Below are 22,819 nucleotides of genomic sequence, written 5' to 3'. Positions count from 1 at the left end.
AGCAGGCCAGCTGGGTGTTTAATTTTTCAATATCTGATTTCAAATCTCATTCAGCATTCCAGTAATCTGTAGTTTTCATTGTGGGAACAGAGACCAGAAGATTTTTTACAGGAAACATGCAGGAGCAATTCATTCATAGTAGGTGATTGCGTTGGCGTGATTCTGAGATAATGTTTTATCAGTAAAATGAGTCAGGTTAGTGTTAGATACTTAAGAGCTGAATAAGATGGCATTTGTAAAAACTTGTTTGAATTAAATCTCTCAGACACTGTCTTGACTTGGTTCTCACTGGAATGAGAGTGTCCGGTGACCGCCCTCATGTTGCTGGACCTCTGGCCCTTTTCAATCCGAGTTTGTTCTGTATGGTCAGGTGAAAAAAAACTGGTTTGTAGATACCTCTGACTTGGCAGTGGCAAGATGTTAATGGCTAGAATAGAATTAATGTTGCAAAGACAGCGCTACATTACTGGATTGTGAACGGTGTTCAAATCTGCCAATGGCGGTAGAACTGAGAACATTTACTGGCTATAATTTTGTTTTATTGACCAGTAAATTTTATTTTACATTATGATGTTTAGATAGGGTTTCACTTAACTTTTCATTTACACTTTATTTATACCAAGTTTATGGTGACCCTACAAATATTAAATACAATATTAGGAAATAGGCAATGTCAAAATAAAGAGAATCTGCAGAGGTGTGCATCTATAGTGCACATAATAAGTGTATTAATAAAATAAAATAAAACAAACAATTTTTCTTACCAAGTATCTTGGTGATTTTTTTCTTCTGATTTTAGTAAGAGAACATATGTGAAATATATGTGTTATTTGGATTGGGGCTGTTGCTCAACCCTCATTAGATGAAGATTGCATGTCGCTCGCCATCGAAAATGTACTAATTTAATAGAAAATGAACATGACACTCTCTTTTAACCCAATAAAGATGGCATTTCCCACTTCCAGTCCTTCCAAACCTTTCCACTAATGCACAAAGAGCAGCACTGTGTGCTTCTATCTTGATGTGATCTACTGTCCCGAGGAACAGCTCAGTAAGTACATTTTGTCAATAATGACACAGTGACAGATGAAGAATCTAGAAGCAATCAAACTATTAGCTCTTTAAACAGAGCCATTAAACATTGTCTGCCTGTTCAACAGTACCTTTCCACTTCTCATGGCATGCTAAAAGACAAGAGCAATGAAAGATTGAGTTGTCTGTATCTTCATTTAGTTTGTGGAGGACGAAAAAGAGAAATGGAAAGTGAATGTAAAAATTGAAGTGCTGCTTTGATTGTCTTCTTTGGGAATAAGTAAAGTTACTCCGTGAGAAATACTTATCCAATGGGTTTTGTCATGTTGTCATAACATGCTGAACATGTTGAAAACAAACAGGCAACCTAAGAACAGGTTGGTGCAGTGTACCAGAAGCATAACGAGCCTGTTTCAAAGATAGACCAGCTACTGAAAACCCATTACAGTAGTCAATCAGACTACAAATCCATTTCAGTAGTTTGGAGGCTAAATTGACTACTGAAAAATCAGTTCAGCTGAAAATTCATTACAGCAGTATGAATGCTAAAAGTAACTACTTAATCAATTTCAATAGTCTAAACGTGTAACTAACTCTAGACTGAAGGCTGAAAATATATTTCAGTAATCCAAACAGTATGCAAGCCACTGAAGATCCAGTTCAATAGTCTGAACACTATAGACTAACTGATGGAAATCCATTTCAGTAGTCTGAACACCAGACTAACTGTTGAAAATTCATTACAGTAGTCTGAACAGTAGACTAACTGTTGAAAATCATTTCAGTTGTCTGAACACCAGACTAACTGTTGAAAATTCATTTCAGTTGTCTGAACACCAGACTAACTGTTGAAAATTCATTTCAGTAGTCTGAACACTAGACTAACTGTTGAAAATCCATTTCAGTAGTCTGAACACTAGACTAACTGTTGAAAATCCATTTCAGTAGTCTGAACACTAGACTAACTGTTGAAAATCCATTTCAGTAGTCTGAACACTAGACTAACTGTTGAAAATTCATTTCAGTAGTCTGAACACTAGACTAACTGTTAAAAATCAAGTTGAAAATCAGTAGTCTGAACACTAGACTAACTGTTAAAAATCAGTAGTTGAACACTAGACAACTGTAAAATCCATTTCAGTCTGAACACTAGACTAACTGATGAAAATCAATTTCAGTAATCTGAACACTAGACTAACTGTTGAAAATCCATTTCAGTAGTCTGAACACTAGACTAACTGTAAAAATCCATTTCAGTAGTCTGAACACTAGACTAACTGATGAAAATCCATTTCAGTAGTCTGAACACTAGACTAACTGTAAAAATCCATTTCAGTAGTCAGAACACTAGACTATCAGTAAAAATCCATTTCAGTAGTCTGAACACTAGACTAACTGAGGAAAATCAATTTCAGTAGTCTGAACACTAGACTAACTGTAAAAATCCATTTCAGTAGTCTGAACACTAGACTAACTGATGAAAATCCATTTCAGTAGTCTGAACACTAGACTAACTGTTGAAAATCCATTTCAGTAGTCTGAACACTAGACTAACTGATGAAAATCAATTTCAGTAGTCTGAACACTAGACTAACTGTTAAAAATCAATTTCAGTAGTCTGAACACTAGACTAACTGATGAAAATCAATTTCAGTAGTCTGAATACTAGACTAACTGTTAAAAATCAATTCCAGTAGTCTGAACACCAGACTAACTGATGAAAATCAATTTCAGTTGTCTGAACACTAGACTAACTGTTGAAAATCCATTTCAGTAGTCTGAACACTAGACTAACTGATGAAAATCAATTTCAGTAGTCTGAACACTAGACTAACTGTTAAAAATCTATTTCAGTAGTCTGAACACTAAACTAACTGTTGAAAATCCATTTCAGTAGTCTGAACACTAGACTAACTGATGAAGATTCATTTCAGTTGTCTGAACACTAGACTAACTGTTGAAAATCCATTTCAGTAGTCTGAACACTAGACTAACTGATGAAAATCAATTTCAGTAGTCTGAACACTAGACTAACTGTTAAAAATCAATTTCAGTAGTCTGAACACTAAACTAACTGTTGAAAATCCATTTCAGTAGTCTGAACACTAGACTAACTGATGAAGATTCATTTCAGTAGTCTGAACACTAGAGTAACTGTTAAAAATCAATTTCAGTAGTCTGAACACCAGACTAACTGATGAAAATCAATTTCAGTTGCCTGAACACTAACTGTTGAAAATCAATTTCAGTAGTCTGAACACTAGACTACTGATTAAAATCAATTTCAGTAGTCTGAACACTAGACTAACTGTTAAAAATCAATTTCAGTAGTCTGAACACTAAACTAACTGTTGAAAATCCATTTCAGTAGTCTGAACACTAGACTAACTGTTAAAAATCAATTTCAGTAGTCTGAACACTAGACTAACTGATGAAAATCAATTTCAGTAGTCTGAACACTAGACTAACTGTTAAAAATCAATTTCAGTAGTCTGAACACTAGACTAACTGATGAAAATCAATTTCAGTAGTCTGAACACTAGACTAACTGTTAAAAATCAATTTCAGTAGTCTGAACACTAGACTAACTGATGAAAATCAATTTCAGTAGTCTGAACACTAGACTAACTGTTAAAAATCAATTTCAGTAGTCTGAAAATAGACTAACTGATGAAAATCAATGTCAGTAGTCTGAACACTAGACTAACTGTTAAAAATCAATTTCAGTAGTCTGAACACTAGACTAACTGTAAAAATCAATTTCAGTAGTCTGAACACTAGACTAACTGATGAAAATCAATTTCAGTAGTCTGAACACTAGACTAACTGTTAAAAATCAATTTCAGTAGTCTGAAAATTAGACTAACTGATGAAAATCAATTCAGTAGTCTGAACACTAGACTAACTGTTAAAAATCAATTTCAGTAGTCTGAACACTAGACTAACTGTAAAAATCCATTTCAGTAGTCTGAACACTAGACTAACTGATGAAAATCAATTTCAGTAGTCTGAACACTAGACTAACTGTTAAAAATCAATTTCAGTAGTCTGAACATTAGACTAACTGATGAAAATCAATGTCAGTAGTCTGAACACTAGACTAACTGTTAAAATCAATTTCAGTAGTCTGAACACTAGACTAACTGTAAAAATCCATTTCAGTAGTCTGAACACTAGACTAACTGTTAAAAATCAATTTCAGTAGTCTGAACATTAGACTAACTGATGAAAATCAATGTCAGTAGTCTGAACACTAGACTAACTGTTAAAAATCAATTTCAGTAGTCTGAACACTAGACTAACTGTAAAAATCCATTTCAGTAGTCTGAACACTAGACTAACTGATGAAAATCAATTTCAGTAGTCTGAACACTAGACTAACTGTTAAATATCAATTTCAGTAGTCTGAACACTAGACTAACTGATGAAAATCAATTTCAGTAGTCTGAACACTAGACTAACTGTTAAAAATCAATTTCAGTAGTCTGAACACCAGACTAACTGATGAAAATCAATTTCAGTTGTCTGAACACTAGACTAACTGTTAAAAATCAATTTCAGTAGTCTGAACACTAGACTAACTGATGAAAATCAATTTCAGTAGTGTGAACACTAGACTAACTGTTAAAAATCAATTTCAGTAGTCTGAACACTAGACTAACTGATGAAAATCAATTTCAGTAGTGTGAACACTAGACTAACTGTTAAAAATCAATTTCAGTAGTCTGAACACTAGACTAACTGATGAAAATCATTTTCAGTAGTCTGAACACCAGACTAACTGATGAAAATCAATTTCAGTTGTCTGAACACTAGACTAACTGTTGAAAATCCATTTCACTAGTCTGAACACTAGACTAACTGTTAAAAATCAATTTCAGTAGTCTGAACACTAAACTAACTGTTGAAAATCCATTTCAGTAGTGTGAACACTAGACTAACTGATGAAGATTAATTTCAGTTGTCTGAACACTAGACTAACTGTTGAAAATCCATTTCAGTAGTCTGAACACTAGACTAACTGATGAAAATCAATTTCAGTAGTCTGAACACTAGACTAACTGTTAAAAATCAATTTCAGTAGTCTGAACACTAAACTAACTGTTGAAAATCCATTTCAGTAGTCTGAACACTAGACTAACTGATGAAGATTCATTTCAGTAGTCTGAACACTAGAGTAACTGTTAAAAATCAATTTCAGTAGTCTGAACACCAGACTAACTGATGAAAATCAATTTCAGTTGTCTGAACACTAACTGTTGAAAATCCATTTCAGTAGTCTGAACACTAGACTGACTGATTAAAATCAATTTCAGTAGTCTGAACACTAGACTAACTGTTAAAAATCAATTTCAGTAGTCTGAACACTAAACTAACTGTTGAAAATCAATTTCAGTAGTCTGAACACTAGACTAACTGATGAAAATCAATTTCAGTAGTCTGAACACTAGACTAACTGTTAAAAATCAATTTCAGTAGTCTGAACATTAGACTAACTGATGAAAATCAATGTCAGTAGTCTGAACACTAGACTAACTGTTAAAAATCAATTTCAGTAGTCTGAACACTAGACTAACTGTAAAAATCCATTTCAGTAGTCTGAACACTAGACTAACTGTTAAAAATCAATTTCAGTAGTCTGAACATTAGACTAACTGATGAAAATCAATGTCAGTAGTCTGAACACTAGACTAACTGTTAAAAATCAATTTCAGTAGTCTGAACACTAGACTAACTGTAAAAATCCATTTCAGTAGTCTGAACACTAGACTAACTGATGAAAATCATTTCAGTAGTCTGAACACTAGACTAACTGTGAAAATCAATTTCAGTTGTCTGAACACTAGACTAACTGTTGAAAATCCATTTCACTAGTCTGACACTAGACTAACTGTTAAAATCAATTTCAGTAGTCTGAACACTAAACTAACTGTTGAAAATCCATTTCAGTAGTGTGAACACTGATAACTGATGAAATTAATTTCAGTTGTCTGAACACTAGACTAACTGATGAAAATCAATTTCAGTAGTCTGAACACTAGACTAACTGTTAAAAATCAATTTCAGTAGTGAACACCAGACTAACTGATGAAAATCAATTTCAGTTGTCTGAACACTAGACTAACTGTTAAAAATCAATTTCAGTAGTCTGAACACTAGACTAACTGATGAAAATCAATTTCAGTAGTCTGAACACTAGACTAACTGTTAAAAATCAATTTCAGTAGTCTGAACACTAGACTAACTGATGAAAATCAATTTCAGTAGTGTGAACACTAGACTAACTGTTAAAAATCAATTTCAGTAGTCTGAACACCAGACTAACTGATGAAAATCAATTTCAGTTGTCTGAACACTAGACTAACTGTTAAAAATCAATTTCAGTAGTCTGAACACTAGACTAACTGATGAAAATCAATTTCAGTAGTGTGAACACTAGACTAACTGTTAAAAATCAATTTCAGTAGTCTGAACACTAGACTAACTGATGAAAATCAATTTCAGTAGTGTGAACACTAGACTAACTGTTAAAAATCAATTTCAGTAGTCTGAACACTAGACTAACTGATGAAAATCATTTTAAGTAGTCTGAACACCAGACTAACTGTGAAAATCAATTTCAGTGTCTGAACACTAGACTAACTGTTGAAAATCCATTTCACTAGTCTGAACACTAGACTAACTGTTAAAAATCAATTTCAGTAGTCTGAACACTAAACTAACTGTTGAAAATCCATTTCAGTAGTGTGAACACTAGACTAACTGATGAAATTAATTTCAGTTGTCTGAACACTAGACTAACTGTTGAAAATCCATTTCAGTAGTCTGAACACTAGACTAACTGATGAAAATCAATTTCAGTAGTCTGAACACTAAACTAACTGTTGAAAATCAATTTCAGTAGTCTGAACACCAGACTAACTGATGAAAATCAATTTCAGTTGTCTGAACACTAGACTAACTGTTGAAAATCCATTTCAGTAGTCTGAACACTAGACTAACTGATGAAAATCAATTTCAGTAGTGTGAACACTAGACTAACTGTTAAAAATCAATTTCAGTAGTCTGAACACTAGACTAACTGATGAAAATCAATTTCAGTAGTGTGAACACTAGACTAACTGTTAAAAATCAATTTCAGTAGTCTGAACACCAGACTAACTGATGAAAATCAATTTCAGTTGTCTGAACACTAGACTAACTGTTAAAAATCAATTTCAGTAGTCTGAACACTAGACTAACTGATGAAAATCAATTTCAGTAGTGTGAACACTAGACTAACTGTTAAAAATCAATTTCAGTAGTCTGAACACTAGACTAACTGATGAAAATCAATTTCAGTAGTGTGAACACTAGACTAACTGTTAAAAATCAATTTCAGTAGTCTGAACACTAGACTAACTGATGAAAATCATTTAAGTAGTCTGAACACCAGACTAACTGATGAAAATCAATTTCAGTTGTCTGAACACTAGACTAACTGTTGAAAATCCATTTCACTAGTCTGAACACTAGACTAACTGTTAAAAATCAATTTCAGTAGTCTGAACACTAAACTAACTGTTGAAAATCCATTTCAGTAGTGTGAACACTAGACTAACTGATGAAGATTAATTTCAGTTGTCTGAACACTAGACTAACTGTTGAAAATCCATTTCAGTAGTCTGAACACTAGACTAACTGATGAAAATCAATTTCAGTAGTCTGAACACTAAACTAACTGTTGAAAATCAATTTCAGTAGTCTGAACACCAGACTAACTGATGAAAATCAATTTCAGTTGTCTGAACACTAGACTAACTGTTGAAAATCCATTTCAGTAGTCTGAACACTAGACTAACGGATGAAAATCAATTTCAGTAGTCTGAACACCAGACTAACTGATGAAAATCAATTTCAGTAGTCTGAACACTAGACTAACTGTTGAAAATCCATTTCAGTAGTCTGAACACTAGACTAACTGATGAAAATCAATTTCAGTAGTCTGAACACTAGACTAACTGTTAAAAATCAATTTCTGTAGTCTGAACACTAAACTAACTGTTGAAAATCCATTTCAGTAGTCTGAACACTAGACTAACTGATGAAGATTCATTTCAGTAGTCTGAACACTAGACTAACTGTTGAATATTCATTTTCATAGTGTGAACACTTGACTAACTGTTGAATATCTAGTTCACTAGTCTGTCAGTTTAGCTTAAGACTGCATTACTCTGGGTCTTGAGACTTCTCAGAAGACATGGAGTCTACTTTGATCAACCCTCCCCCTGCACACCAGGACTGATCCCACTGCAGCCAGGTCTGTTTTGTAATCCCACCTGTTACAGGCTAGAGAGATGTACTTCTGTAGTCTGCCCACCTCCTCCCTCTTCCCCAGGCTGAATAAAGTCTTTTGTGTGCATGCGGTCCTTCTCTGAGAACCGACTAATCCCAGCAAGCCAAGCAGAGGCATGCATTTCTTTCAATGGAGAGTGGAACAGGAAAAGACACCATGACTCCAGCTGCCCTCACTGTGTAGAGGATGTTGAGTTGGACAAGTCTAGCTTTGGCAGCAGTGCACCGCTACTGTCACCCACTCTTGATATACAAACAGGAGAGTTTTCAAAGTCAACATGAAGCACTCTCTCAAAACTCAAGTGCGCTCTCTGGGAACAAAGCCTGCTCGTGACTACTGTAGGTGCATACACTACATTCTGGCTCATCACCTCTTTCCTCCATTATCTATCTCTCATCCCTCACTCTTCAGAGCTGTCATAGCAGACATCTACACCCAGGCACCCTTATCGCTGCTGTATTACCCTGATATGGTAGCTGGCTGCAGTTCTTAAATGTTTAGGGAGATTGACAGTAACAGACTTAGTTAGACGAGATACGGTATTTAATTTGATCCAAATGAACAATGAAGTTTCGTAGTTTTATACCACATGCTGTACTCATTTTTGTCCACTGGAATTGTTTCACCTGTAGACAATATTATGACATATTAGGCTTTTCATGGATGCTTGTTTCACAGATGTGGCCCAATAAACAGACTCTACTTGTGTCACTCGCATCCTCTTTTTCATTTGCATCATATTAAATATGCCATCTTCTCTGACAATTGACCCTTCGCAAAGACCCGCCCCCCCCTAGTTACTGTTGCTTTGTCAGACAAGCCATGGCTCTGTCACGCCACATGCATTGAAAAATACATTGCGAAGCAAAGAGGACACTGACAACACATCGACAGACAAGACAGAGCAGGTTACTTATGATATTAAACAAAGTCCCAACTTTCAAGTTGTGTAATTTGTTAAGAAATTCAAACAATAAAAACCGTTTTGTGTCGTGACAGATTGATGTACCGCCTCAGCTCAAGCGGCTCGTGAACCAATCATCTCTTCCTACTAGTTAATTTTTTAGCATCAAATAAACATGAATGAACATGAGAAGGAATGTTGTTTCAAATGCGAAAGACGTAAATTCACACCATTTTTCAAGTTCAAGTCCACAGAGGTTAATCTTCTAACTTCTTTGTTGGACAAAATGGCAGATTCAGCATTATGATTGGTTAGATTGCTTGTCAATCAAACTCCCGGTGAAGGGTCAATTGCCTGTAGAACATTTGAGAGATGTACCGGTCTGTAATTGTTGAATACTTCCAGATGCGTCTCCACCAAAAATCAATAGCCTCATGGTTCTCTATGCATTACAAAATAAATGCTCATCCTCCCCTCTGCTCCATCTGTTGGTTCTGAAGCCAGAGTAGGTGGTGATGATGTCAACGAGTTGTAATCTCATTTTACCCATTCATTAAACGCCTGGTCCCATCTGGCCGATGGAAACACCGGGCACATCTGACAACATCTCGCCCTCATGTTCCCTGCAGTGAGGGCCAGAGGGGTTCAGAGACGGATAAGGTGTGAAATTGGAGGTTTTGTTTGTGTGTGTGAGTGTGAGTTACAAAGAACCACTCAAACACAACAACCACAAACATGTTTGAACATGGCCCTCAAAATCTTGCATAAAAGGGACCTCATCTGTCTAACCCTTCGTCAACAAACGCTTGGCAATGACAAGTGAAGTCCTTATCACAAAAACTGATTAATTACTCTTGACAAAGAAAATTACAGCCACAGTTCTGCATCAAGGTCGTTTCCTGGAAGGCCAAGAATGTTTTATCCCCTCTCTCAGTGTCATTCTTCAGGTTAATCAGTGACTCTGAGGTGTGTTTTTATTTAAAACACCTTACTGTGCAAAGTATCAGAGTCTCATTCATTGTTTTACACCGCTGAGAACCCTTCTACGCCTAGCAACAGTCCCAACTGTATGTCTCTCTAAGGGATTTAAATTAAAAAGGCCATTTAGACTGTAGTTGAACATATATTTTACTAATGATGCACAATGTCAATCTAGTAATATTAGCATTTTCTTAATACTTAATTGAATACAACTTGATCAATATTTAGCAGTTTGTCATTTCCCAGAGCTCATAGTGATTTTTATGCACTTTCAGCACAGAGCATTTCACCTGTTCACACCTGTGTCCGGACTGAGCTTACATACCATTCAACAGCTGTGTCCATTCTCACTTTTCTGGAAATCACTGCTTCATTGGCATCTGCACTGTACTGAAAGCAACTCATACTACAGGAATTCTCAAAATTCTACCCTACCTGAAAGGGTAGATTTTGTTTGTCTGCAACTAGTTCAGCTAGATAGATTATTCCCTAGGACAACAGTAATTGGGATCAACCGGAATCACAGTCTTATATTACAGAGGAACGTAGCAATAGTTATTTTGGTTATTATGCGTTTTAAAATGTTCTTCAGGGGGTGTATTACAGAAAGATCTTAACTTTAGAATCTTATCTTATCTTTTTGGTAACCGTAGCAATTTCAGTTAGGACCTTATTTAGGACAAAAGCTATTACAGAATGACATTTCTTAAGTGCATTATCCTATCTTAACTATGGATAACTATAACTAATGGGTATTATAGAAGCATCCTAACTCGACAAAAAATCCTAAAAGCTGTCTTATTTATATATATATATATATATATATATATATATAGATTCTATCCTGTATTCCAACAATTTTGGAACTTTTCATGTTACAGCTTCTTTAGAACAAATAGCTTGTTGCATCCCTTATGTGCAAAAGCATAAATGTGCATAAAAGCATCTCAGCGTATGCAGTGGTAGCAAAATCATGGCAAGATTTACTGTCGTATGTCTCCACATATTAAATCTTGATTTGCAAGCATAGCTTAAACATCATAAAAATCATATTAAGTGCAGTTAAATGGCAGTGTTGTAATATTTGGTGTTTTGCAACACATAAAACACATTATAACAATAAGTATTGTTTGGATTTCATACTCCTGGGTCCTTAGCAATTCACACCCTGTGTATGTGTGTATCTATATATTAGAGGAAGACAATAGAAAGTCACATGGTTTTGTCTCACCGTTCCTAAAGCAGGTCACTGAGTTGTAGAAACGGGAGAGATTCATGGGCGGGTTCCTCAAGTGTTATTGGCTCAGTGGGCGGTACCTTTGCTTCCTTTGTTATGATTCAAACATTTGAACTCGAGGGAGGGCCGTAGAATGCTGACTGTCACATTGGCACACAAACTGATTTTCATTGGCTCCTGAAGATATGTCCCTCACCTACAACAGCCACATCTCCTACACTCATTTAATGACTTGTTTTTAACATTGCTGCCCTGGGCAGCATCTCTTAATGAAAGATGTGATGATTGTTTACTTATATGTCTAATTTAAGACATAAAAAGGATAATTCACCCACAAATGAAAATTTTGTCATCACTTACTCACCATCATGTTGTTCCAAACCTGCATGAGTTTCTTTCGTCTGTTGAAAACAAAATATTTTGAAGAATGTCGGTAACCAAACAGTTGATGCTAGCTATTGACTTCCATAGTAGGACAAAAATACTTTGGAAGTCAATGGCTGTCCTCAACTGTCTGGTACTAACATTCTTCAAAATATCTTATTTTGTGTTACACAGAACAAAAAAACTCTTACAGGTTTGGAACAACATGAGGGTGAGTAAATGATGACAAAATTATCCAAAACTATCATCTATAGAAATATCATTGATTTTAAACTATTTTAACCACAAATTGAGCAGAGTTGTTTAGGACGAGCAATTATGCTTGTCTCGTCTTGCATACCAGTTCTTTAGTCATCCTTTGCCAACAAGAGGGCAACTCATTTCATGCCAATCCACCCCTGACAGACTCTTAAACACTGGATGCCCCTCTGTCCTGTTTGTGTCAGATCACCGCTCTTTGACCGACCGTTTTGGATAATGACAGGGAACACTAATGGCAGTGTTTGTTATTCCATGTTCTCCACGTAATTACATTAGTCAGCTTGAGTTACATGAGACACTGCTCTGAGAGGAAGAAACCCTTGTCAATCATTGTGACAGCTGGAATATCTGTGGCTTTCTTCCAGTACCTGTGATAAGATAGTGTGAGGCGTATCACACACTCAACAACTTCAAGTTAAACATCAACGTACACCACACTAACACATACATATCAAATTAATTTTGTTTATCTGAATGTTTGTGTGTATGAGGGTATAATAATAAAAGTTATCATATAGTTTGTTGCAGCATCATAAAGTAATAATAATACTTCATAAACTTGATTGATGAATGATATGCTAATGTATTGTTTTTTTTTCAAAACACTTAAGTACTCTTTTAAAAAATGCACTTTGTAATAATGTCAATTTTTTATAATTTAATAATCTTTTGTCATGCTTTAGAAAAGTACCCTGATATTGATGTTGATTAACATACTAAAGCACATGTAAAGTACTTGATTATAATTTTAACTGTAGTGTGTTATTCAGTATGACATTTAAAGTTGTTATAAATTGCAACTTAATCATTACAAACGTGTAATTACAAATATATTTAAATATACGTTATACAAGATTCAATAGGAATGACATTAAAATATATTTAGGTTACTGTACTACATTTGGCAGTACACTTTATCCATATTTTAAAGACAATAGAAGTAAATGTGAAATTACATATAAATATGTACTTGAGTCTCGCTTAACTGGGTGAAAAAAGCACTCTTAGGTCCAAATAATTGTATTTAATATATATTTAAGTCATTATACACTTATGCTGCCTTCAAGTGCTCTCAGAATTATCGTAAATACGAGTTTACTAGGTAAAAATTGCACATGAACGCCCTCCCAATTCGAATGCGATGAGCTCATAATCACAACTTCTGAAGTTGCTTTAATTAACATGCAATTAAGTGTCCAAAAACATTTAATTCACTTTACATTTCACATTAAATTTCCACTTAAAGGATTAGTTCACTTTCAAATAAAATTTTCCTGATAATTTACTTACCCCCCTGTCATCCAAACTGTTCAGTCATAAAGAAATTAAGGTTTTTGATGAAAACATTCCAGGATTATTCTCCTTATAGTGGACTTCAATGGGCACCAAACGGTTGAAGGTCAAAATTACAGTTTCAGTGCAGCTTCAAAGGGCTTTAAACGATACCAGACGAGGAATAAGGGTCTTATCTAGCGAAACGATCGGTCATTTTCGGTCTACACCTTCCCTTTTCTACTTACGGAAAAAATGGAACTGGCGCTGCGTTCAATCTGTAAGTAGAATAGGGAAGGCGTAGGACATACAGTGTAAGCTTTTTGAAGAATAGTGCGGTTTTGGCGGAACAACTTGGCAGGTGATCGTTTGTTTATATAAAGCATATACATTTACATTTTTTCGAAAATGACCGATCGTTTCGCTAGATAAGACCCTTATTCCTCGTCTGGTATCGCTTGAAGCCCTTTGAAGCTGCACTGAAACTGTAATTTTGACCTTCAACCATTTGGAGGCCATTGAAGTCCACTATAAGGAGAATAATCCTGGAATGTTTTCATCAAAAACCTTAATTTCTTTTCAACTGAAGAAAGAAAGAATTAAACATCTTGGATGACATGGGGGTGAGTAAATTATCAGGAAAATTTTATTTGAAAGTTAACTAATCCTTTAAGTATATTCCTTTAAAGTATTCTACTTACGTAATAAGTACACTTTTTAAAAGTATGTTAAAGTGTACTTCTTTATTAACAAGGGTTAACAGAGTTCATTTATCCATGAGAGGGACATGAGGGCATTTTGCATGACAACAACCTTTGCCTGGTTACTGACAGCAACACAACTTTACACTGATACTAAGTGAACAGCTGACAGACTAAATATATACCATGCTGCAATGTCAGGTGGAAAACTCATAAAAAAATCAAGAAAACATGTTCTGTCTTACTTTTGTCTCGACTACTTATAATACTGATATTTTGATATAGTGAGTGGGTTAAACTAAGAAGACGTGCTTTCTTTAGAAGAAATCTTAGTTAATCCTATTACTTTATTTGAAATTCCTGATGACTTTGAATTATTTTTGTGTAGTTCCAAATCAGAGCAAGAGCTGTTGGAGATGTCTAGAATACAGTGTTTAAAAACACATTTCCTTATCCTGAGAGAAAAGACCTATCTGTCAGATCCATCCTTCATCTCAGAACAGCACAAAAACTGGATATGATATTCCTGTTTTTTTAGGCTGGGTGCCAGCAGACATTTTCATTAGCATCCTCTCTTGTTGATAAAATGATGTTCTCTGTGCCTACAGTAAGGAATATAAAAAATGTCAAAAGAGAGAGAAAGCAGTAAGGATTTTTTCTTACTTATGTGTGTGCAATTGCACTTTCAAAATGGTGTGTCAGCTTATAGATTTATTTCACAAGAAAAGCAGGCACAGTTGAAAGTAACTATAACAGTTACTTTCAAAGTTATAAAGTAACTTTGAAATTGTTAAAGGGGTTCAAAGGAGTTTTCTTGTGATAACTAGAAATTAAATCTAAATTAGAAACAGCATGTTATCATTGAAAAAATTGTACCAGGTTAGGCCTGCACTTTGAAGTCAAAGCAATGTGCTTATGTCATCCTGCGCAACTTTAGTGGACCGAACACAGTGCACTACAGTACATACCAGACAGAGTTGGGAATGTGACCCATTACTGGGAATGGCAACTGTCCTACACCCCCTACTTTTGTGATTTATTGCTGTGATATAATTTAGAGACGCATAACTCAACTCAAAGATACATGACACCTCCATATTTGAAAGGTCTTAGCCGCATTGTTTTGCCGGGGGTATTAATTGGATATACCACCTGTTCTGCAGTTGTTCCCTTAGCAAAACAGAAAAGCCAGTGCGGTACTTGTGGGAGCTTCCTGTCAAATCCATTCTATCCACAGGAAAATAGTGGGATTGAGATCAGATATGGCTATGCAACTTAAGATTGCTTTAATCAGACCTGGACTAAATTACTCCAGGCAGCTCAGTGGTGATAGTTCGATATTCTCTATGTTAAATTTCGACACTTTGTGAAGAAAAAAACAATTGAAACATTCTTCAAAAATGTTTTTCTTTATGTTTCACAGAAGAAAGTCATACAGGTATGGAGCACCATCAGGTTGAGTAAATGATGATTTTCATTTTTAGGTGAACTATCCCTTTGGACTAAGGCTGGAACTTAGTTTTACAGTGTAATGTCATAAGCAAAATAAGAAAATACATAATTTCTTGTAGCATAAAGTCTGCTGCTCTGCAACTCAACCTCAGTGACAAGCATGAAATCAGTAATGTGGAAGCAAACTGAAAATGTGTACATGCTAAATGTCATTCAGTGTGAAGCTCCGTAGTTAAGGTCATGTACAATCCCATAATAAGCATTCCAATCCATTTTGTACTTTTGTGGAAGAAAGCATTCACAGTGTTTTACGGTTGTCAAGTCTCCATCATTTCTGAGGTTTTTTAGCATTAGTTTCAACAGAGAAGACAAGTTTGTGTCCTGAAGCAAGATACCAAGATGATCTGCCTAATTGTGGTGCAACTTTGTAGTAATCCTGTCTGTTAACATGCTTTCTTCTCCAACCCAAAACAATATATACACTTTCTCAGTGTAAAAAGAGTATACTGTTATCTTCCGGAAGCAGCTGACTCCCAGCTGAAACATTCCAAAGTTCCAACATTCTAAGACTAGAGGCAGGTTGTGTTTTCACGGAATGCAAAACTGAATTATTAACGGTTGGTTGTTTCTGTCCTTTTTAGATGGTATCCACCAAGTGACGGCCTTCTGTACTCTCCGTGTGACCATCATCACTGACGAGATGCTAACGAACAGCATCACGGTCCGTCTGGAGAACATGTCCCAGGAACGCTTCCTATCCCCGCTGCTCTCTCTATTTGCTGAAGGTGTGGCAGCGGTCCTCTCAACTAGTCGCGAAGGAGTTTTCGTCTTCAACGTCCAGAATGACACGGATGTCAGCGGCAACATCCTCAATGTAACCTTCTCCGCCTTGCTTCCTGGAGGAGCTCCGGATCGCTACTTCCCTTCAGAAGAACTTCAGGAGCAAATCTACCTGAACCGAACTCTGTTACGAAAAATCTCCAGCCAAAGTGTCCTTCCGTTTGATGACAACATCTGCCTGCGGGAACCTTGCGAAAACTACATGAAATGTGTCTCTGTATTGAAGTTTGACAGTTCTCCGCCTTTCATAGCTTCTGACACTGTTCTCTTCAGACCAATCCATCCCATTAACGGGCTACGCTGCCGTTGTCCTGCTGGCTTTACCGGTGACTACTGTGAGACCGAGATTGACCTGTGTTACTCTGGGCCATGCCGCAACAATGGCCGCTGCCGCAGTCGAGAGGGAGGGTACACCTGCGAGTGTCTAGAGGACTTCACAGGTGAGTGCAAAACAAGTTATGGCACACAGCATTTGTGTGTTTAGTCTGTGAACTTGCAGGAATATGTGGTAGAGTGGTTTGTGGTTAGGCAGCAGTGTTTTGTCAGGAGCTGAAGGAATGCTGCCCTGGAGAACCTGAGGTTTGAACTGTCAGTCATTTGGGGTAAACCACAAATAGGGAAACCACCAGAGCAACCAAAAGTCAGGATGTCCATGTCACAGGTGGACAAACAAGAGGAATGATGTGTCCACCTGTGAGGGACTTATTGAATCTTGAGCAAAGATCAGATAGGCCATACCATGTCAAATAAAGCTTTGTGTCTTAAAGACACAAAATGAATATAACATGAAAGACTGTGATGGCTATATCGGATCAATCTCCAATTGGGAGGCTCCTCTCTCATTCCTACAGACCTCCCCCTTCTTTATCAAGGCCAATTATCCCTCTAATCACCTCCTTCAGTGCTTTGAAGGTCACAGTTCAACTCCAGGTATTCTGCATCCATTATGATGGCGATGACAGCCTGACTCTCAACATCTATCCCTTTCTGGCTTTCTCACATTAGAGGGAAATAGATCTGTCTATTTCCCTCCAAGAGAAAGATTATCCCAAGGAAATCAGGGGTCATTACAGGCACAGGGACTGCCATCCTGTTCCCCCACCACACATAAACACCCTTTGTCCAGATCTTGTCTGGATAATGGCTGATATATAACACTGCATGAGTTGCGTGTCCATCTTCGGTAAGGGAATTGGTGGTGCCATAGAGGAACTTTTGGATTGTCAAGTGCTTCCGTATGGAAAGCTGAGACTAAGTCAGGGCTCAAACTTTGATTTAAGGCCAATATAGAAGAACTCTTCAGCTCTTGTTCTGGAGGGTCAGTGTCCTGCAGAATTTAGTACCAATTCCAATTTAACACACCTGTCTGTAATTTAAAGTAAGTCTGAACACCTTGATTAGCATGTTGGGGTGTGTTTGGATTAGGTTTAAGCTAAACTCAGCAGGAGTCCCACTGGCCCTCCAGAACATAGAGCAGAAGAGCCCTGCAGTATAGTGTCGGATCAGTGAAGATGCTTTCTCACTGATCCGACAGCGCTTTCCCTGGTGTAAAAGGGGTGTAAAACATTTTGAACTTGTCCACTTTCGACCACTTCCAGTGGTAGTAGAAAACGCATTCAACTGCATTGCTTTTGTAGTGTAGACACTCATGTGGTCAAATGCATCGATCAGCCACAACAGACCACCAACTTTCCGACTACTGACCTAACGTGTAAACAATATGGGAAGAGCGCTAGTCAGACGGGATTTAAGCTTTGTGAAGACCCAAGTTTGGTTTGAAGATGAAAAACATACCAAGCACAATGTTCTCTCACCATTCCTGATTTCTAACACAGACTCACAGCGTTCGGCATGATCTTACGACTTTCAGAGCAGAAACAAAAGCAGCTGCTCTCCATGTGTTTTTCCGTCAACTCCTTTCGCGTTCATTTGTAAATTGTGCAAACTTATTTTGTCCATTGGATCGAAAGATCTAAAAAAATTTTACCCATTTACCCACCCATAGACCCTCCCCTCAAAGAAACCAGGACAGAAGTCGTTGAAAGTGGACAAAATAGACAGATTAAATACCAGGTGTAGACAGGGATCCGATCGAACAAAATGCATCTTAATACCAGGTGTAAACAGAGCCTGAGGCACCGTTTGTAGTCCAATCATAGAAGCTTGGACTACATTTCTCTGTAACAATATACCTTGCGCTACAGTGATCAAAGATGTTAGTGTTCCTAAACTTTTAATACTTTAAAATTTAAGTTCACTACAAGTTTACAAACTTCTGGCAATCCTCTGTAGGTGAGAACTGTGAAGTAGATGCCCGCTCTGGCCGCTGTGTTCCTGGGGTCTGTAAAAATGGAGGTGAGTGTGTCAACCTGCTAGTGGGTGGCTTTACGTGCAACTGCCCTTCTGGAGAGTATGAGAAACCTTTCTGTGAGATGACAACCCGCAGCTTTCCCGGACAATCCTTCATTACCTTCAGAGGCCTGAGACAGAGATTCCACTTCACTGTGTCCTTCATGTAAGTACTGGGTTATATTTGACAAGAAAATTGCTTATGAACTCAGTGTCATGCCCCGTTTATCTTCTTGTTATACTGACTCGTCTGGCCAAAGCTTTGCATGCTTTAAAGTCTAATTTCTTGAAGAGGTTGCATAAGGAGCCCTTGAGCTCTGTCTGGCTGGTTAGCATGCCTGGACTCATCTTCTACTCATTCTGGGTCACACATTGATAATTCTAATGTCAAGCTCAAGTCATTTTTGCCCTTTATGTACAATTTCTTTTAGCTGTTGAGTCTTTTAAAGCTAGAAATATGCGGATAATTGTTTAAAATCAATTTGTAAAGTTGAAAACGATGCTTTATCTGATATATTAAGCAAAAATGTTGAGACAGGGTCACTAGAGAAATATTTAGGCTCCTGTGCTGTCTAAAAACAGGAAGGGCTATGTGTTGAGAGAGCTTTATCAGTGTTTTTCTTTATTTGTATCATTTTCCTGTGGAGCAGCTGGTCTCTGACTCCTCTGCCCTCTGTGCCACGGCCCAGGCATGATAGAGGTGGGATGTGCCGCCTAAAGCAGAGAAACTACTTCCTGTTTCTGGACCACTGGCCTTACGTTTACTTCCTTTCTGTTTTTTTTTTTTTTTTTAGTTTCCTCCCTTGATTAATAGATGTTATTTCTTCTGTCTGGCTGTAAGGTTTCTTGTAGCTCAATTGGGATAGGTCGTGAATTCTAACGGATGAGGAAATAACTGCAATCAAACCTTGATAGAGTTAATATTTATGAGTGTTGACATTCAATAAAACCTGTAGTTCTGGTTGTTCTGATCAATGTTTTTTTTTCTGTCCAGGTTTGCCACAAGAGAGAGAAACGCCCTTCTACTCTACAACGGTCGTTTTAATGAGAAACACGACTTCATAGCTGTGGAGATCATAGAGGAACAGATTCAACTCACCTTCTCAGCAGGTACGACAGGCCTACCACTGTAACAAACTCGAAGCCCAGGTCACCTTAGTGTCAACATTAGTTAGCATCAAAAAATAGAGATGCACTGATATTAAAAATTTAGCTGATATGATAAGCCAATGACTTTCTATAGAAGATAAACCGAGAAACTATATGTAAAAATGGGGGAAATGAGCACGCACAAATAAATATCCAATATTCACCGATATATATTTAATGCATCCCTAACCAAAATATACTCTACTCATGTATGTGAACACAAACTCTTTTAGTTAGGCAAGCTTGATTTTACATGTCATTAGGGCTTTTCACACTTGAAATAGTTAACCCTGGGTCATTCTGAACGCTGTGTAATGGAATCATGGGTTATCTTGCTTCACGTTACACACAAATTCAAGTTTGGAACCGCAAAAGTGGTGCTAACCCTGTTCCGGAGCAGGGTTTCATAACCCCAGTGAAAAGCGGTGCTAACCTCACTTCTAAATTACAAGTGTGAACCGTTCCTTTACCCGGGGTTAAAAGCGGTGTTTAGAACGACGATAACCCAGGGTTAAGCGCAGTGTGAAAAGCCCTATTGTGTGTCATACCAATTCATAAGCCAGTGCAAGTATGCATTCTTTGCATTTTAGCGCTTTAGCATTCATGTAAACAACAAACATTAAAGGATTAGTTCACTTTCAAATAAAATTTTCCTGATAATTTACTCACCTCCATGTCATCCAAGATGTTCATGTCTTTCTTTCTTCAGTCAAAAAGAAATTAAGGTTTTTGATGAAAACATTCCAGGATTATTCTCCTTATAATGGACTTCAATGGCCTCCAAACGGTTGAAGGTCAAAATTACATTTTCAGTGCAGCTTCAAAGGGCTTTAAACGATACCAGATGAAGAATAAGGGTCGATCGGTCATTTTCGGAAAAAAATGTAAATGTATATGCTTTATATAAACAAATGATCGCCTTCCAAGTGGTTCCGCCAAAACCGCACTTTCAATATTCTTAAAAAAGCTTACGCTGTATGTCCTACACCTTCCCTATTCTACTTACAGAACGAACGCAGCGCCAGTTCCATTTTTTCCATAAGTAGAATAGGGAAGCATATACATTTACATTTTTTTTTTGAAAATGACCATAACTGTAATTTTGACCTTCAACCGTTTGGTGCCCATTGAAGTCCACTATAAGGAGAAAAATCCTGGAATGTTTTCATCAAAAATCTTAATTTCTTTTCATCTGAAGAAAGAAAGACATGAACATCTTGGATGACCTAGGGGTGAGTAAATTATCAGGAAAAATTTATTTGAAAGTGAACTAATCCTTTAATGTCTCCTATGGTCAGTTTTCTTTTTTCAGGTCAACTACTGTCATACTGACAATTTGAAGATAATTTTGCAGAGCATGTTAGCTAAAGTTAGCCAAATTGTCAACACGTTTACAGCTAACTACATAAATTATAACATACTCAGGCACTTTATAACATTTGAAGATAACTCTCACTCCTTTAATACTGAGGTATGTTAAAGCAACAGTAACCTTATGCATGTACAAGAGGACCACGCACTTCCAATGTTTTAGCTAAGCATATGTGTTTGTGTACTTATATAGAGTATGTCTTTGGACTGTATGTGAAATTTACTCCTGGGACAACAGACAGTGGTGTTGACAATATACAGTGATCTGAGGTGACGCCATGCCATGCTTAACTGCTTATTTGTGCACTCAAGTGGATGTGTTTACGACAAAGAATGTATAAGTCGTAAAGTGTCCAAACCTTAATGAGGCTATGCCGTGACCCCAACTGGTCTTCCCAGCGTCTCCATGCACGTGAAGTGGAAGACACATTTGCGCAAACATGCGTTCTCTCTCTCTCTCTCTCTCTCTCTCTCTCTCTCTCTCCCACACACACAAACATTTTAGCTCACAGGCAGTTATAAATAACACAAGATGAGCACAGCCCTATAATGGAACTGTTGCTCTTATAGCACACATAAATCTTTCCCAGACAAAGAGAACAATGCTGTGTCATGCTGTGGAGCCTGTTTTACATGCTGTAACCCATGACACTTGTACTAAAACTGTTCTGTTGACCAGTTCAAGGGGCTGGCCCACCATTCTTAGTTTTTCAGTGATCAAAGGGTGCAAGAATGTATGAAATTTCATCAAAAAGATGAAAAAAAAAATAGCGTAGACAATGTTGCAATTGTTTATCAATGAGGCCACTTTAAATAAAATGGTCTTTATGAATGCCGGTAGAGAATCCTGCCTTGGGTAAATATTCCTCTAAACCCAATGTACATTTTTGCTCCCCTACCCTCTGAATGAACTTCATTGATGAGAGAGAATGTCTAAACGTGATTGATAGTTGTTATGTTAGAAGCTTTCTGCTGTAGCCATTAAGTGACTTTATATTGGAACGAAGGTGACAAAGACATAATTTATATAAAAGAACACCTTTATCACATGCCAAAAAGAGATATGTCTGTTTTTATGGTGTACTCATAAATGCAACATGTTGAACATTTACAGTAATACACTGTACTATAATTAGAAAGTCTACAACTTTTCATTCAGATCATGCAAATGATTTATTTCAAAAAAGATTTACAGATTCATTTGAGCCCCTGTTTTGTAAGAATATTGCTAAAATAAAAAAAATAAATAAATGAGTTTTCGACTCATTTATTGCTGTTCTTTTTATTAGTTGTATTTTGTGTTGTTGTTGTTGTATTGTGTCAGATAAAGTCAATATAAATACAAATATCATAAAATCATTGCAAAAATGCATTATGCAATCTAATATGTATTTAAAAAGATATTGCTCCCGTAAATAGATTAATCGTAGTTTGCTACGTAGTTAGCTACTTTTTCAAAAGGCTAAAATGTGTTTATTGACTTTAAATTATGAGTTGGTAAAATACAATTTCAAAGTACAGTAGCTTACATATACGATGGCAACATGTAC

At 36.7% G+C, this 22,819-nt stretch overlaps 1 protein-coding gene across 1 annotated transcript in view; it reads left to right on the top strand.

Annotated features, from left to right (window-relative positions):
• The window catches only part of celsr1a (cadherin EGF LAG seven-pass G-type receptor 1a), a 123,768-nt gene that overhangs the window by 32,328 nt on the left and 68,621 nt on the right, over nt 1–22,819 (top strand). Inside the window, 3 exon segments of the mRNA XM_048155011.1 lie at nt 16,202–16,840; nt 18,693–18,915; nt 19,744–19,859. Of these exon segments, the coding sequence (XP_048010968.1) occupies nt 16,202–16,840; nt 18,693–18,915; nt 19,744–19,859 (978 nt within the window).

The sequence above is a fragment of the Megalobrama amblycephala genome, linkage group LG14, assembly GCF_018812025.1.
Source record: "Megalobrama amblycephala isolate DHTTF-2021 linkage group LG14, ASM1881202v1, whole genome shotgun sequence".
In the NCBI taxonomy this organism is placed as follows: Eukaryota; Metazoa; Chordata; class Actinopteri; order Cypriniformes; family Xenocyprididae; genus Megalobrama; species Megalobrama amblycephala.
This window is presented reverse-complemented; position numbering and strand designations above follow the sequence as displayed.